Genomic DNA, 19,616 nt, shown 5'->3' on the forward strand with positions numbered 1-19,616 from the left:
TGTCGTTAGCAACAGCATTGTTAAGCTTCGCCAGGCTGGAAAGCATTAACCGTATAGTTACAGGTCCATGGTTTAATAGTATGGTTGATTTTCTGTCTATCCTTCCAGTCAGCGGTTTATTTATTTTGTTTCTATCTGCAGTTAAGGCCGATGCTATCACGTTAGCTCCGTAGCTAAAGTGCTTCGCCGATGTATTGTCGTAGAGATAAAAGTCACTGTAAATGTCCATTTCGCGTTCTCGACTCTCATTTTCAAGAGGATATGGTATCCGAGGTGGTTTAAAATACAAATCTGTGTACAAATATGTGTCCAGGAAATTATTCTCTGAGTTTGTAAACATTGACAAAAGCAACAAAAAATAATTTTGAGAAAATAAAGCTTGGTAATTTGATTGTTCATTTCACTACATCTACACTCCTCAACGTTTACTAAGAACTTGTTTCTTGTTGTCGTTTAATGTTCATTTAGCAGTTAGTGTGGTGGTTAGTTTAGCTATTAGCATGCATGGCTTGCTCTCGGTGTGTAACGTGTAGCTTTGTCCTCCACTGATAATGACTGCAGATACCGTATTTTTCGGACCAAATGGCGCACCGGATTATAAGGTACACTGTCGATGAACAGGTCTATTCAGGTCTATTTTAATACAAAAGGTGCACCGGATTATAAGGTGCATTAGAGGGGTCATATTGTGATTATTTTTTCTACATTTAAAACACTTCCTTGTGATCTGTAACATGTAATAGTGGTTCTTTGGTCAAAATTGTGCATAGATTATGTTTTATAGACCATATTCAAGTCCCTTTTTAACCGTCTCTCCAGGATTATTTGTCTTACTTACATGGCTCACCTTCGACAGCGTCTTCCGTGTTGTATAGAAGTTCAAACTTCACGCTACTTTATATTAGAAGTGGCAACAGCACAGGATGAATGCCCCACAACAAGGGAATAGAGGAAAAATGAGCTTATTCACTATGACTTCAATGGCGGACGCCTGCACATTTTCAGGATTTATGCAGATCCCAAATACGCATCGGCGGGTACCAAAAGGTAAAAAAAACAAAGGTTGGTTTTGCATTATATTGCAAAACAAAACGCCAGATAATGTCTCCTAATAGGTGCCATTTTGGGGTCCTTATACACAGACTATAATAATACCCGCATGTTAGCACGCCTGACTACGGTAACCGTAATGTGCCAACAATCCATCAAGTGGTGCAACTTTGTAGCTTACCAATGTTGTACTAAAACATTATGACAGATTTTTGAGCGTTGCATGTTCTTTTTTCTCAATCAAACATAAAGGTTTTGGGATTGCTAGAGTAATTTATTGAACAGGCGTCAACTTGTAGTACACATGTATCGCTTATGTGTGATCGTCATCTACTGGTCACACTTATCATTACGCCATGTACCAAATGAAATTGTTTCAATGTCGGTAAGCACAACCAGAATTAATCCATACATTAGGCACACTGGTTACAGGGCGCACTGTTGATTTTTGAGAAAATAAAAAGATTTTTAGTGCGCCTTATAATCCAAAAAAATATGGTAATAAGAATTGCAGTTTGTTTTCTGTAATGGAGGTAATTATTAGTAGCTTAAGGGAGCGTCTCCACACTGTATGGAAACACCTAATTAGGTGCTAGCCACTTGTTTGTGATTGGCATTAAAAGGCATTAATCAGCAATGGCGATCACGTACTGATACTGATCGGGAGCGGATTGATCCTGATCTGCACATCACTACTTTTTGATAAGAAGAACACCGTAGACCAGGATTGGGTTTGTTCATACAGATGTCGACATGAACGGGTTCTACTGTAGGTCAAATTAAGTGTTTTGTGTTCTTTTCAGGGGTGATTTTGCTTCTCCTCGATCGACTACGAAAGCTGAGATGGGAGCAGATGTGGAGGTTGACTGCGGAGCGGGAATTGATGAGCATGTTGTCCACTTCATTGGCAGATCAGGTAAAATGCAAACATTCCCACGTAAAATATATTTTTCTTATGCTGCAAAAAAAAAGTAAGTTTAGGAAGTAATGTCCAACATTTCTTCAACCTAACGTGATTTGCGTTTGGAGACCTCAACGAAAGTCATTAACCTGACTGCTCCTATGCAAATATGCCACTTCATGCAGTCTATGTTCAATTTTTAATTTGTCCAACTAAAATAGGCTTGAACTTTTCGTAAAGGTCCAAGTAGTATTTCCTGCTGCTCATCTGCTGCATTTTCATGTACCTCACATGAAGCCTTGACGCTTTACTTGCAGTGCGTGAAAAAATGCACACTGATGTTGTTTTTTTTTGTATGTGACATTTGGCTGAAAAAAAGCTTTTGTCTGCCAGATGGATTTAAAATTAAACAGCAGTCTCTGGAGTCAGGCCAGAAAGTGCAAGACTTAAAAGGACTGGAGTGACATGTGGTCACTAGTAGCCCAACTGTGACACACACACATTCAACACGCAAGCAATCATGTCAGAGATTTTGCGGTTTGGTTGAGCCTGCCATGGTACACGCTACACCGTCATTTGAACTGAGGCAGAAAAAATAACAATACATGAAAATCAATGTTTCTGGCAATCATTGTGCCACGTCAGTGCCTAATAGAAATAATAATAAGCTAATACTCCTTTAAATTCACTTTGTGGATTTGTTTTTCAATTAAAAAAACAGTAGTTAGACAAACATACTGACTTTTAAATGGTTGAAATACCCAAAATATAATTATTTGATATACTGTATACACCTAACCCTTGTGTGGTGTTCGGGTCTGTGGGACCCGTTTTCATTTTTTATTAAAAGAAAAATGATACAATTAATTAATTTTTCAAACTGAGAATCACTGACTTTGGCTCATTTTCTGTGAAGAACATATATCAAAATACATATTTAATGACCACACACCATACACCCCCCCTACACATTTCTATTACATATAAGATATCCGGGTCCACTGGACCCGGGGCTAATAGAAGTGTGGAAATTGATGTTCTGTGTAACACACACACACACACACACACACACACACACACACACACAGAGAGAGTAGGTACACAGAACATCAGAGGGTCAAATGTAGGAGAAAATGAGAGCACAGTGTTGACAAACAATGTTGCAACCTTGTGTGGGAACCGCAGGTGCAGAAACACAAAAGAAGAATCCCTGTGGGATGCAGAAACTGGCAGAGAAATTTTCCGTGCATCTGTTCAGTATTTTAACATAAAAGTGTTTGATTGAGAGGCATTAAAAGCCACAAAATGCAACTGGTCCATCAGCATACTTGCCAACCCTCCCGAATTTTCCGGGTGACTCCCGAATTTCAGTGCCTCTCCCGAAAATCTCCCGGCACAACCATTCTCCCGAATTTCTCCCGATTTCCAGCCGGACTTAAGGCACGCCCCCTCAGGTCCGCACAACCTGTATTGTGCACCCTGACGGCAAGTGTGGGAGTCGGTTCTGAAGTATGAAGTAAAGAGACGTAACTTCATCACCTCGCCTGGTTATAGACTCCAACCCAGAATATTACACTGCACATACCTATTCTCCTTCAAAGGCTGTGCTACTGGCTGCAAAGTATTGCACTTTCAAATACAGCAATGAGTAGAGAGGAGTGTAATGTGTGTATATGTGTAAATAAATGAACACTGAAATTCAAGTATTTATTATATATATATATATATATATATATATATATATATATATATATATATATATATATATATATATATATATATATATATATATATATATATATATATATATATATATAATAAAATACATATTTATATAAAGCTAGAATTCACTGAAAGTCAAGTATTTCTTTTATATATATATATATATATATATATATATATATATATATATATATATATATATATATATATATATATATTAGAAATACTTGAATATTAGTGAATTCTAGCTATAAATATACTCCTCCCCCTTAACCCCGCCCACCCCCCCAAAAAAATCTCCCGAATTTGGAGGTCTCAAGGTTGGCAAGTATGTCCATCAGACCCACAAACGCTGGTTGAGTAACAACATATGAACATTACACAAGGGTTATGGATGAAATACTCTTATTTTTTTAAATACTCTTAAGTGGAAATCAATATTAATACTGTATGTAATACTTTTACAGCATTCTTTAGGAAGCTGTTTTTTAGCTTCTATGGCTAAATTACAGTATGTTACTTAAATATACTACTCTTTAAATTGTTAAAAGAAATATATACATACAGTATTACTAATTAATTTGTACTGTACAGCTTAGGATAAAGTATTTTCTTTTTTTAAAAGTAGAAAAAATATTGAGATATAATATTTTTACAGCATTTTTATGGAAGCTGACCTTTTTGGTCTTTTGTGTGTGTGGATATGTGGGTGGATTTTAAGGACCTAATTAGGTTGTTTGATGTAGAACTGGCACACTCAGGGTCAAAATGTGATAAATCAGATGAGAATACTTACTTTTTGGACACCATTATTGTGTTGTGAATTAGCGAAGGAGCAACACTGTTAAAAAGGTCTTTAATGCAGTAAAATGGTAAATGCAGCCATTTCCTATTGTACTGCCTTCTCTTGTGGCCCAGCTTGCAGCAACACCCACACAGCGCAATGTTCCATCCAATGATGCATATATATATATATATATATATATATATATATATATATATATATATATATATATATATATATATATATATATATATATATATATATATATATATATATATATATATATATATATATATATATATACACATATATATATATATACACATACATACATACATACATACATACATTGGCATTGTGAGGCCTATTTTAGGGGGGCTCAAGCCCCCCTAAATAATTTTGTGTTAAAAAAAAAAAAAAACTTTTTTTTTTTTTTTTTTTTTTTTTACAAATACATGCATATTTGACATATTCATTATAAAGTGGCCCAAATATGAGTTTAAATAAATAATCATATAACCTGTCATTATTCACTCAGTTTCCCCTCACTTCATAGCGTAAGGTAGAGAGCCCCTTTAGTGCGTCGGTATCCAATCCATTCCACTTGTTCATATAGAAAATGCCCACATCACTCAAAATCCAGTCCGCATTTTCTCTGTGACCTTGCGTGCGGTCCTTGGACTTGTTCATATAGAAAATGCCCACATCACTCAAAATCCAGTCCGCATTTTCTCTGCGACCTTGCTTGCGGTCCTGCAGGTGTACGAAGCACATTAGCACACAGCACTGCAGAACAAGAACCTTGTGTCTGCAATTGTAAATAATTTAGTTTTTAAGTGTTGTGTTTCTTGTAGAATCTATATAAAGTAATATACATTAGCCTATTGTTAAAATAATGAAAAAAACATAATTAAATATATTTGTTTTATTATATTGTTACATTAATAGCTGTTGTATTATTATAGGATGGCTTGTTAAACATTTCATAGGATTTTCAGAGGGTGGAAAAACCAAGACATTTAATATAAAATGTAAAATGAATTAATACATAAAAAGAAAAAGAAAAAAAATGGTTAAAAGCCATCGTCCCGGGGAGCATTTCATTTCGTCCCGTGCGTTTTTTTTACCGTCCCCGGGACGACGGGACTACGTTAATCTCAAACCCTGGAAGTTACATTTTATTGTTTGCCTTATTTGTTTCAGCATTGCACTTTGAAGATGGTCCCTCAACTCCTTGACAGCTTTGGCTCTTTTTCAGATCAGCAGACAGACTCTAAGTCTTTCTTATTTACAGTATATATAAACGTTTCTCATTTCTATTCAGACTTCCATATATATTTAATTTCCTTAACGGCTTGCCATAATATATACATATATTATATACAAGCCAAATTATCCCGATCCAGATATTAATTTAATTCAAGTAATTAAGTAATATTTCCAGGGCTTGAATTTACAACCATTTTAGTCACATATGTGCCCAAAATTCAATCTGTGCAACTTCAAAATATTTGGGAACAAACAATTATTGTATTGTGAGCTAAAGTGGTGGCATTAGCCTCTATGTTGTGAATGAATAACATAGAGGCTAATGCCATGACTTTCATTGTGTTTCAGTGTATCTTGAAGGATCATGCAAGTAATTGTTTCTTGTTGATGCTGTAAACAAAATGTCACTGTGCAAACCCATGTTTGTTGTTATACTGAACACAGATTGAAAATAAACCGACTGAAATAATAATAATAACAATGATTAATTTCTAAGTCTTTGTTAGCCGTTTGTGAAGTTTTGTGCTCGTGCGCTACGTTCGCTCGCATCCTGTGCATCTCCTGGGGGCTAAGCCCCCCCTGTCTTTAAAAGCTAGTGACGCCCCTGCATACATACATATGTGTATATATATATATATATATATATATATATATATATATATATATTGTCCAGGGTGTATCCCGCCTTCCGCCCGATTGTAGCTGAGATAGGCTCCAGCGCCCCCCGCGACCCCGAAGGGAATAAGCGGTAGAAAATGGATGGATGGATGGATATTTATATATATATTAGGGCTGCGAATCTTTGAGTGTCCCACGATTCGATTCAATATCGATTCTTGGGGTCATGATTCGATTCAAAATCGTTTTTTTTTCGATTCAACGCGATTCGATTCTAAATCGATTTTTCCCGATTCAACGCGATTCTCGATCCATAAACGATATTTTCCCGATTCAAAAGGATTCTCTATTCATTCAATACATAGGATATCAGCAGGATCTACCCCAGTCTGCTGACATGCAAGCAGAGTAGTAGATTTTTGTAAAAAGCTTTTATAATTGTAAAGGACAATGTTTTATCAACTGAATGCAATAATGTAAATTTGTTTTAACTATTAAATGAACCAAAAATATGACTTATTTTATCTTTGTGAAAATATTGGACACAGTGTGTTGTCAAGCTTATGAGATGTGATGCAAGTGTAAGCCACTGTGACACTATTGTCCTTTTTTTTAATTTTTATAAATGTCTAATGATAATGTCTATGAGGGATTTTTAATCACTGCTATGTTGAAATTGTAACTAATATTGATACTGTTGTTGATAATATTCATTTTTGTTTCACTACTTTTGGTTTGTTCTGTCGTGTTTGTCTCTCTCAATTGCTCTGTTTATTGCAGTTCTGAGTGTTGCTGGGTCGGGTTTGGTTTTGGAATTGGATTTCATTGTTATGGTATTGCTGTGTATTGTTTTGTTGGATTGATTAATTAAAAAAATAAATAAAAATAAATGAAAAAATAATAAAATAAATAAATAAAAATCAATTTTTTTAAAATGAGAATCGATTCTGAATCGCACAACGTGAGAATCGCGATTCAAATTCGAATCGATTTTTTCCCACACCCCTAATATATATATATATATATATTGACAGGGCATTTTAGTCAGACCTTGGCCAAGGATCCCCCCATTATCTCCCAGCTATCCCGAGCTCATCCAGATGAGTGGTACATTTATGAGATTTTAATTAAACCTTCATTAAGTAAAGTCCCGCAAGGTATGCAGTTTGGAAAATGAACGGCACTTTCGGAATCATTTCAGCATTGCATCTGCCTTCTACCACATGAGCTCCTCCAATAGTCTGTCAGCTGGCTTTATCACACCATTTATTACATGGTCATAGAGCTTTTATGGCTCCCGTTAGACGGTTGGTGCCTGTCACCAACTGTTGTCATGTGAGCCTTCCGCCGAAATAAAAAGTCAAAAGAAGTCTGCCAGATCTTAAGCATGCAACTTATTTGACGGCGCACAGATTTGGAATAATTAGTTCATCATATGGAGTCTTGGTAGTATACTGCACGATTTTGTGTCGATTTGCTAGCAAGTAAATGCACTTTAACCTTTACAGGCAAACTTAATTTGACCTTCTCTCACATGTCCAACTGTTCGATTTTTCAAAGTGTTTTGTGCTGTTCTCAAAGAAGGAGCTGAACAGCAAGATTTATTACAAGTACGCGCTCAATGAATGGACCCGTAAATATCCTGGTTAAAAATGAGCATTTTTCTTCTTCATCATGCTGTTCACATTCTGACATTATGAAGAGGCCACTGAGCATTGAGTGTCACCAAAATGTCAATGTAAGTAATTTATGTTTGAAATGTGTTCTCTTTGAGCTCGTGTACGGTATGTAGTAATACTGAACTCCTAATTACATGAAACACATCAAAATACATAAATATTTTTCACTAAATTATTCACACTCACTAACGTTATTGTTAATGCTTTGTAAAACATACAATAAATGAAATGTAATAAATATACACTGTAAGCCTTAGGCTGAACCTAATTAATAAATTATAGAGGAACTTATGTGATGTGTCTTACCCCCCTCACTCTCAGGTGCCTTTTTCTCATTGCCAAAATATCATTAGTGGGTGTCAGAAATTGCACCTTAATAAATATTTGTGATTTACTTGTTTAAATGCCTCATAAATTAAGCATAATTGTATTTACCGTATGTCTAAGCGTTTTTGGTTAGAGATTTATTTACCGTATGTCTAAGCGTCTTTGGTTAGAGATCTTTCCCGTGACCCCAAAAGGGACAAGCGGTAGAAAATGGATGGATGGATCTTTCTCATACTTTCCATTGAATATTTAACATATCCTTTTACATAGATAAGCTAAGGGGAAAGGATCATTTGATAATTGTTTGAGTGCATGTTAAAAATCTGCACTAATGTCGATGTCAAAAAGTGCGGCCCGCAGCTCCTTTTTATTTTGGTCTGAGACAAATTTCACAAAATTTACACAGACAACAAATAAACTGGAAAAGGGCAAAATCTCTGAAAAATTGTATCTTAAAAGCCCAAGTCTCCCTATGTCTTACTATACACACTCTTTAATGATAAGGTCCCTTTTGTCACCTGCACCACAAAGCAGAGATGTAGGTGTTTATTTATTCATTTATGTATTTCATAGCTGAGCATATCTTGACCAATGGATGTTTAATTACTTCAAATGTGAAGAACGTCATGCAAATGTTTCTTTATGCAACCCTCTGTAAAAAAAAAAATAAAAAAAACACCCATGGACTATGTGAATAGGGCTCCCCCTGCTGGAAAGTATTTATTGTGACAGTTCTCTTATCTATGACGTCACTCGGACATGAGGCTGATTTAATATAAAATGTAAGTAAATAAGTACTTCACTGGTCAATATAGTCAACAAAAACCACAAATCTTGATCAATCAGTTAGATTTAGCCAGTTTAGAGTACAAAATATTTCTAAATCCAAATGTGTGTGTTTTTGTGTGCAGGATATCTTCAATGCTGTCATCAAACAGAACCCATTCCTGGTTCACCAGCTTCCATGCTTCTGGAACGTTCAGCTCTCAGACCACACCCGCTCTGAGAAGTGCTACAAAGACGTGTCAGACCTCAAGGTGAGACCCTGATGCCCCTTCGTTAAGCACACACACACACACACAGCACAGACACACACACTGTGTCTTTAGGCATACAGTACCTGACCTGACTGCGACATAGTCTTCTTAGTCAAACAAAAGCTGGCGGTTTTATCTTTGCAGATATGCTTAGGCCGATGTGTACAAGACATGCATTGCTGCACATAAAATGGAATATCCACCCATCCATCCATTTTCTACCGCTTGTCCCTCTTGGAGTCGTGGGGTACACCCTGGGCAAGTCACCAGCTCATCACAGATAAAAGGGAATATTTCATATCCCAATGGAGTTGGCATTGCTGTGGATTCAGTTGTAACTACTTTGCTGTCCGTAGCAGTGCTTCCCAACTATGGAGGAAAATATGTGTCTTTTTATGCAACCAGACAATAAAAAATATGCAAACAAACAAATGGATTTGAATTAAGAAAATTATTTTCAACCCCAATTTTTTTCATTTTTTGTGAAATTTTTTTGGGTTCCATCTTTTTGGCGGGGCCTCATCTGAACATTATTTTAGAAGCTTTTTTATTGGTCTGCCTCGGATGATGGCGTGACAGCTGACTAAAAAAACACCAAAGACTGGGAGTGGGCCATACTGAGTAATTAAAAGGCTTTTAAGACCACAAAATTGAAGTTGAGTCATAAACAAAAAAACGGACTTGCCACCAAAAAAAGGATTTGCAACAAAAACAAAAGTTTGCATTCAAAAAAAGTGTAAGCAAAAAAAGATACGGAACCAAAATAAAGATGTGCAACCCTAGAAAATTTAGCAACCAATTTGTTAAAAAAAAATATATGTTATATGTATAGACATATACAGTATATGCATATATATATATATATATATATATATATATATATATATATATATATATATATATATATATATATATATATATATATACATATATATATAGATCAGACCTGGGCCCGGGGGCCACATGCGGCCCGTTGAGCTTTTCAATCTGGCCCACCGAACATTCCCAAATCATTTTTTTAGATCATTAAGATGGAAAGTGTAGCTGCCATTATGATGTGCAGTCGTGTTTTCTAATGACCGTAAGTCTTCAACTATACAAAGTATTTCAAAGGTTGGAATCTGCGCTTATGGATGATATACCAGTTACTGTGGTCATCTAATTAGTTACTATGGTCATCTACGTCACAGCAACTCAGACGAGACACCAAGCAGTGTGGGCGGGAAGCGTTTCCACAGACGCGGAAGGAGATTTTCACAACAAAGTTCTAAAGCTTAGTGATATATAAAATAGAATAGAAAGTACTTTATTGATCCCTGGGGGGAATTCAGCAAATATCAGATGTATCAGATTGTAGGTGGGTTTATTTTGTACACTTTGCGTTCATATTTCACTGTTTGTTGCATTTCTGTTGCGTTTCACTTGATTGTAAAATATGTCGATCAAAAGGGGGTATGACGTTCATATGTTGTCACTATTCAGTGTTTTATCGTTCATAGAAAAATTTAAAATTCCATTACGATTTTTAAGGCGGTCTGTCATAAAGTTTTTAGCATTCAATCAGACATTAGTGTGAGGTTTTTTATTAGTGTTCCTAAAAATAGATATACCGGCCCCCAGACACATTTTTTTCTCTAAATGTGGCCCCCCGAGTCAAAATAATTGCCCAGGCCTGATATAGATGCATATATGTCTATACATATAACATATACATATATATATGTATTTGTGTATATATATATATGAATACATATATATATATATATATATATGTATATATATGTATATATTTGTATATGTATGTATATATGTTAGCTAATCTTGTTTTGAGTTGCAAATCGCCATACCTAACTACTGTGCTGCAGCAGGTTAAGGTGTTGTGAGAGATGATCAGATCCATCTTGTGGTAGTTTTTTAATACAATTATATCCATATACATATGTAATGATTGTGCTATTGACTGTTTATTTTTTCAGAATCAATATTTTAGCTCTGTTTATGCTTTTGAGGAGCATTATTTAGCTAAATAGAACACTGGGAAAAGGAGTTCAGAACTTTCAAAAAGATCTCCTCCCATTCTTTAAAAAAATGTTGTCAATAACTTGCAAGGCCACCTGTTACCAGGCAACTTTTTATGGCTCAAACATAACTGCCCTACAGGCCCCCAAAAATGGGCTTGTCACCCACTAGATGTAGAACTTTTGTCAGTGAGGGCCACATAGAGGAATATTAAATGACACTGGGCGGCACTTTGATACATTTTCTACATTAAAAATGCTAAAACCAATCCAATGTAGGTTTATGATAAGCTATTTGAATACAATATCTTACCGTTGTGTTATAGCTGACAATGAAACTTGAGTAAATAGAGTAAATAATAAATGTTATTTAACGCTTTTCAGACACTTACTTTACATAGTAAAAAAAACAATGGCAAAGTAAACTGATCAAATGCAGTTTAAAAATGCATACAGGAATCAAGATTATTAAAGATTACAATGTTATTTAGTACAAAATGTGAAAGTTTTGAAAAGTCATAAGTTAAAACATAAAAAAAACTAAAATGATATAAATAATGATAAAATATCATTTTAATTTATTATTAGATATTCAATTAATATATGTTTCATTTTTACTCTTGCAGGGACAATACAAAAAACAAGCTTCGGCCCAAAATAGCCTGTGGGCCGCACTTTGTACAACCCTTGTATTACAATTGCATACTACTGTATGTTTATTGCGATGCATTAATTACACTTTTTATAGTTCCGTATTAAAGATAAGATAACACCACTGGCATCTTGTGTTGTCAAAGCTTGTTTTGATCTGTCATCTTTAAAATATTTGTATTTTCTACATTATGAGGGTCACCCATAAGCAAATTCAGCATCAGCCATCAACCCAACTCGGTTGACCAATAAAAGAAGTTTGCAATTTTTAAAAGGAGCCTAAGGCCTTTTTTTTTTTTTGACGATTTTTGCTTTGCTTAGCTTTGTCGTTAAACAAAAACAATTTGCCAGATGCCTCTTAAAGCTTTAAATCAAATCAATCAAAAACCAGTAAACTGCATTAAAAGGTTTGAACTATGTACGGGATTCAAACCTTTGTGCCACTCACTTTTTCTGATCAGGTCATCCACTGGAACTCTCCCAAGAAACTTCGAGTCAAGAACAAGCACGTGGAGTTTTTCCGTAATCTCTACCTAACCTTCCTGGAGTATGACGGCAACCTGCTGCGGCGAGAGCTGTTCGGCTGTCCCAGCGAAGCCGATCACAACAGCGAGAATGTGAGTCCGCCGTATGATAAGCAAACTATTAAAATGCAACAGTCGTCTAGTTATTGTGTGGGAGCAGCTGTGACAGCGGACGTGTCTGAATTCATGAATTCCTCAGCTAAAAAGCAAGGTAGGTCACTCTTGAGTCATGTTTTATGTATAAGGTGGCTGTTGAATTGTTAATTTATGTGACGCTAAAGGGTTTTGTTAACGAAGGCACATTTTTTAGAGACTCATTCCACAGCTGTTATAATCATCTTTTTGTACTGTATTAAATGGATGTGCCAATCCTACAGTATTGCAACATGGACAGTATATTTCCTACTCAGTAATTTAGCAGTTCAGTCATGTTTTATTAGGGCTGTCAGACGATTAAAATAGTTAATCACGGTTAATCGAAGATAGAAATATTTTTATTTTTAATGTGTGTACCTTAGACGGACAATTTTCAAGTTTTGATTTCTATCAACTGGGGATGTCCCGATCAACATTTCTGGCCTCTGATCCGATCTCGAGCCCTGATCCACCACTTTGACAATAGATTATAGAACTGAACATGTTTTACAACAAGTCAAGTAAACACATTTTTATAAAGCCTATCATATTCAATATAGATTTTGTTGATATTGTCGTGAATCGGATAATATATTAAATGTGTGGTATTGGTATTGAATACTATACATACATACATTTTTTAACAAAATTAAGTGGCTCTTATTTAAATGATTTGGGTTTTGCGCTAAAAGAGACATACTCCCTGACTTTGTAAACAAAAATAAAAATGACTCAAAACATGATTTTTAATCATAAAAAAAGAAAATTATTGTTTTAATCACTTTAGTATCGTTTATACACTGATACATACTCTGTATCGATACTATCGACATCTGGATTGATCACCCCTACTTTACATTGAAGCTTTAGCGGTTAACTTCTTGTGTCGTCCTGCTCTGTCTGTGTGTGTGCGTGACTTTGGTCTTGGGAGACCTAACTGCGGGGTCTTGGGGCCATACATGGTCAGGGCACAAAATAGTGCCATCAAAGGAAATTAGCGTACATTTTTTATTATCACATTAACCTTGACAGCCTTTAAAAGTAATTAAATTCCCTTTTTAAATGTAGTAAATTGTATTTCATTTTAAATTCAATGACACAGTATATTTAGAAAAGGCATCTTTAAAGTTTCCTTGAAATCATTTGTATTTAGGCAGAGCATCTAAATAACAAAAAGTAGACCTGATCTCAATAAATAGAACCATGAATCAATAATTCCACTAAACCTTAGTGTTATATTTTACCTAAAATGTAAGAAACATTCAAATATATTTTTTTACATGTTGAATAATATTCCATGATACAGTAATATGACACAGTTGTCAACTTGTATGGCTGAATAAGGCACTAACCATCGATAATGTAACTCCGCTTTCTCTAAGCCGGTGATTCTCAAACTGTAGTACATATACCACTAGTGGTACGCGGGATTCATCATGTGGTACGCCAAAGAATCACTAAATTAAGTGATTAGTGTTTTATTTTAACATATTCAAAACACATTGTTACTATTCAAACGGTGTGTAAATAAAACCTCTGCCTCGTTTTTAATGAATACTTGGGTTTACTAAACTGCTATATTTTAATGTTGGTCATTATGGTGCTACCTGAAGAGCAAAGTGTTTTCTGAGGTGGTACATTGTGAAAAGTTTGAGAACCACGGTTGTAAGCAATCAAAACAGTAGTAAACATAACATAGCAAAATAATAACAGATTATTGTGCAGTTTAATTCTCTTCGCCTCACGCAGCTGCAGATGGCGCTTCAGATTAGGTGGGTTTATAGCGGCAATAATCCCTCCACATGGTGTTTTAAACTGTGTCTTGTTCTCCATTGCGTCAAATGCGAAATGTTGTGGCACGTAAGGTTTAACAATTTTAGTTAACTTTTTGCTACCATTGACGAGGCTCTGTTTACGCTGGATAACAAATCTGACATTTTTGTCCTCAAGTAGCACGATTGGGATATTTTTTTTCCCCAGTCTAATCGCTCCAAAGTGCTTCAAATCTGATATTTTCGCATCAGATGTGGGCCACACCAGGAGGAAGTCCGATTTTGTTTGAAATCTGATCTTTTCAAATGTAACTGCAGTCTAAACAACAATGCCACCTGTTTGCGACTTTTTCATCATCTTTGGTCGAGCTACGACAACATCCTGTTTCGGCAGAGCTGTTGCAGTAATTAAAGTACATAGTGCGCAAATGATAGGCTATATGTAATATATGAATATATATATATATATATATATATATATATATATATATATATATATATATATATATATATATATATATATATATATATATATATATATATATATATATATATATATATATATATATATATATAAATATATATATATACACACACATAAAGCACCAGACCTGACCTGTACGCTGTGGCATATTTGCTTACATGTTATGTACATTGCAGCAATTTTTTACGTATCTGAGCTGACAAATAACGCTACTTAACAGCCATAAAAAGAATACAACCCTCCCAAATATATTACACTAGATCAGTGGTTTCACCAAGTACCACCTCAGGAAAAACTTAGCTCTCCCATACCACTATAATGACCCACATTAAAATACAGTAGCATAATAGGCGTAAGTATTAATTAAAAACAAGGCAGAGGTTTTATTTAGGCATGATTAGGAAAAACGGCCACTCGGATCTGAACCAGAGTGGGGTTTTGTTATTGGACTTTAGTGCTCGTCACAGATTGTCCATGTTCAAACATAAGGGTGTCCATATGTGCACTTGGCACCAGGACACCCTAAGCCGCAGTTTGATGATCGACTTTGTGGTTCTATCATCGGATTTGCGGTCTCATGTTTTGGCATACTTGCCAACCCTCCCGTTTTTAACGGGAGACTCCCGGTATTCAGCGCCTCTCCCGATAACCTCCCGGCAGAAATTTTCTCCTGACAAACTCCCGGTATTCAGCCGGAGCTGGAGGCCACGCCCCCTCCAGCTCAATGCGGACCTCAGTGGGGACAGCCTGTTCTCACGTCCGCTTTCCCACAATATAAACAGCTTGCCTGCCCAATGGCGTCATAACTGTAGAATGATCGAGGGCGAGTTCTTGGTTTCTTATGTGGGTTTATTGTTAGGCAGTTTCATTAACGTCCTCCCAGCGCGGTAACAACACACAACAACAGCAGTCACGTTTAGTCTACCGTAAAGCAGTTTGTCTGCCGTAAACAGCAATGTTGTGACACTCTTAAACAGGACAATACTGCCATCTACTGGATAGTCTCCAGAACACTGACATTCAAGTATTTATTTTATTTATATGTATAATAAAATAAATATATATATATATATGAAATACTTGAGTTGGTAAATTCTAGCTTAAATATATTCCCCTCTTAACCACGCCCCACCCCCCAGACCACGCCCCGCCCCCCACCCCCCACCTCCCGATATCGGAGGTCTCAAGGTTGGCAAGTATGTGTTTTGGACACTCGAGTGAAGAGAGGGGCGGAGCTTTCAACAGATCACCACCTGGTGGGGAGTTGGCTCCAATGGTGGGGGAGGATGCCGGACAGACCTGGCAGGCCCAAACATATAGTGAAAGTCTGCTGGGAACGTCTGGCAGAGTCTTCCGTCAGAGAGAGTTTCAACTCCCACCTCCGGAAGAACATCGAACATGAACGCTGGATATTGAGTCCGAGTGGACAATGTTTTGTGCTTTTATTGTCGAGGCAGCCAATCGGAGCTGTGGCCTCAAGGTGGTTGGTGACTGCCATGGCGGTAATTTCAGAACCCAGTGAGGGATGCCGTCAAGCTGAAGGAGGAGTCCTATCGGTTCCTTTTGGTTCATGGGACTTCGAAGGCAGCGGACAGGTACCAACAGGCCAATCGCTGTACGGCTTTGGCGGGGGTAGTTGAGGTCCGCCTGGAGTACCTTAAGGCTCAATGGGGTTGTCGCGGTTGAAGACTCTGCAGCATTGCGTGGACATCGGGAGCGGTGCCTCTGTTCCAACTATCGTGGGATCACACTCATCAGCCTTCCCGGTAAGGTCTATTCTGGTGTACTGTAGAGGAAGCTGCACCGGATAGTCAAACTTCAGATTCAGGAGGAGCAGTGTGGTTTTTGTCCTGGTCGTGGAACTGTGGGCCAACTCTGTACTCTCGGCAGGACCCTTGAGGGTGCATGGAAGTTTTCCCAACCAGTCTACATGTGTTTTGTGGACTTGGAGAAGGCATTCGACCGTGTCCCTCAGGAAGTCCTGTGGAGAGTGTTCAGAGAGTATGGGGTATCGGGCCGCCTGATTGTGGCGGAATCTGGTCAACTTCCTTTGTTTTCCTTTATTTGAACTGCGCATGCAAGTGACGTCAAAGCCACATTGATGCCACATTGGGGCCTCTGCACATTTATTCTGGAGTCAGATACAGATCACATTTTACTTGTAATCCAAACAGCCGTAAAAATTCTGATTTAGAAAAAAAATGCAGTATATAGTCCAAAGCAAAATTAGGTCAACATGGTCGTCTTGGTTTTATTACTTGACGAAACAGTTCATTTCGTCATAGTTTCTGTCAGTAAATGTATTAATATTTTTCAACATTAACACTGACTCCAAGTTTGTTTCCCTGATTGCAGCTCCAGAAGACGCTGTCCGAGTTGGATGAAGACGATCCGTGCTACGAGTTCCGTCGAGAGAGATTCACCGTCCACAGAACGCACCTTTACTTTCTCCACTATGAGTACGATGTCAGCCCTGACAACACAGACGTCACGTTAGTCGCCCAGCTCTCCATGGACAGGTACTGCTGCCCACTTTCCACTATTACCCTGCTCTGGTAAAAGTCACGTACACGTTTGTACCAGTGAAAATGTTTAGACTATAAATAAGTGTGGTTCCAGTCCTGTTTTTGGTTTGTTCATGGAGCTCCAGATGACAGCCTTAGCCTGAGTCATAGGTGCTGGTTAGGCATCAACCTGACAACAACCGTATATGACTGCCTGTTATTGGGATTACTGTGCCATCTGCTTTGTCAGAGATGATTCACCAGAATACCAAAATAAAGGGTTCATATGAGGTCTGTAGTTGTGGTGCTCAGATGAATGATACACCAGAAAGCAGTATAACTTTCTGATTCTCTAAAAAAAAAAGTCACCCTCAGAACACAACAACATTTTATCCCTGCAAGTTATTTGTGTCTTGCCCAGAATATTATTGTGCCGCATGTGTGATGCAGTATTCTCGCTTTAATTAAGCCCATGGTGGATCTGTTGGGAGAAGTTTTGACATTCCGGAAGAAAATCAGTGTTGTAACACGCTGTCTGAATACCAAATGTGCTGTTGGGTTATCAGAGCAGGAGGCATGCGGGAGAACAGGAAGAAGACAGTTGGACATCTTTGGTTGAACCAATAAGCTCTCTCTGGCTTTCCAAGAATTCTTGGTTAAAAACAACAAAACATTGAACCCAGAAAAATAATTTGTGTTGTGCAGAGGGGAGCCACTTTTAAGACAAACCAAGGTCCATCCCCAATTTGTCCACAGTTTCACAATGTGTTAACCACAAAACATTAGCGCAATAATCATGTACAGTTGCAGATTAATCGTTGAATTTTATTTCAATTGCACAAACACTTTGCCCTAACTGCGGCTAGTAACTTGAAAGGTGACACATGTGAAACGGTCAGTGATCAGGTCATTGCATTCGTCAGTGCAAAACCAACCCAAACTGGACTTTGGATAAAACTGTTAGCAAGTTAAGAACAAATAAATGACTTGCATTCAAGTAAAACATTTACAAAAATTTACGTTATGATATTTTCACAATAAAATTGCATTTGTGGTCAAATATTGGGATCTTTTTTTAAGTTAATTAAAATTATCCAGGCAAGTTATCTACTGTGATGAATCAAGATTAATCAAAATGCGAAAGTGAATAAAAATTGTAATAACAAATTTAGTCATTTGCTTATAGCACTAATATTGATTTATACGTATAATATCAGTCTCGGATGATGGCACGACTGTATGGGCGAGACTGCTGACTACTTCCGCCCACAACACTTTTGGAAAAAGAACAACCAAAGACTTGGAGTGGGTGATACTGACCAATAAAAAGGCTTCTTACCTGTTTTTCAGACGAGAACTCGCCCACAACATTAAAGCTGAGTCGTAACCAAAAAACTATTTGCATCCAAAACAAAATAATTTATAACCAAAAAAGATTTTCTCCCAAAAAATGATTTGTAGGCAAAAGAAAAAATTCCAATAAACCTTTTTTTCTTTGAGTTTTTTTTTTGTTTGCAAATCCGTTTTTTGTTTGAAATTCTTATTTTGTATGACATTCTTACAATAAAATGTCCAAATATTAGGGTCTTTTTTTTAAGTTATTTGAATTATGCATGCAAGTAATTTACTGTGATTAATCAAAATGCCAAAAATGTGATTAATTTGAATGAAAAGGGTAATCTTTTGACAGCTCTAATATTGACATAAATTATGTTTTTAAATGGATTAATCACACTTTTAATTTTGATGAATTGCAGTAAATTACCTGTATTCATAATTTAAATACATTTGAAAAAATACCTGAATATTTTGACACAGAAAAAAATATCAGAATGTCATACACAAACATTTATTTAAGTTTTTGCATGCAAGAAATGTACTCCAATTAATAAAAATGTGTTTAATCTGATTTTTTTAAAAAAGGTAATCCTTTGACAGCTCTAATATCGACATAAACAATTTTTAATTGGATTAATCACACTTTTAATTTTGATTAATCACGACAGTAAATGACGTGTTTGCATAATTTAAATACACATAAAATACTTTGACGCAGAAGAAAATATTGTCAGAATGTCACACGCAAACATTTTTTTTTAATTTTACTTGAATAGACATCTTTTTTTTTCCTCAAAACTTGT

The 19,616-nt window shown here is 36.4% G+C and overlaps 1 protein-coding gene across 6 annotated transcripts in view; it reads left to right on the plus strand.

The window, feature by feature from the left end:
- Positions 1-19,616, plus strand: part of large1 (LARGE xylosyl- and glucuronyltransferase 1) — a 255,549-nt gene that overhangs the window by 224,122 nt on the left and 11,811 nt on the right. For all 6 annotated transcript variants that reach the window (XM_062065690.1, XM_062065693.1, XM_062065692.1 and 3 more), the window contains 4 exons: positions 1,854-1,966; positions 9,262-9,387; positions 12,518-12,673; positions 17,327-17,490. In XM_062065690.1, coding sequence (XP_061921674.1) covers positions 1,854-1,966; positions 9,262-9,387; positions 12,518-12,673; positions 17,327-17,490 — 559 coding nt within the window. The remainder of the gene's footprint in view (positions 1-1,853; positions 1,967-9,261; positions 9,388-12,517; positions 12,674-17,326; positions 17,491-19,616) is intronic.

The sequence above is a fragment of the Entelurus aequoreus genome, linkage group LG12 (genome assembly GCF_033978785.1).
Source record: "Entelurus aequoreus isolate RoL-2023_Sb linkage group LG12, RoL_Eaeq_v1.1, whole genome shotgun sequence".
Taxonomy (NCBI): domain Eukaryota; kingdom Metazoa; phylum Chordata; class Actinopteri; order Syngnathiformes; family Syngnathidae; genus Entelurus; species Entelurus aequoreus.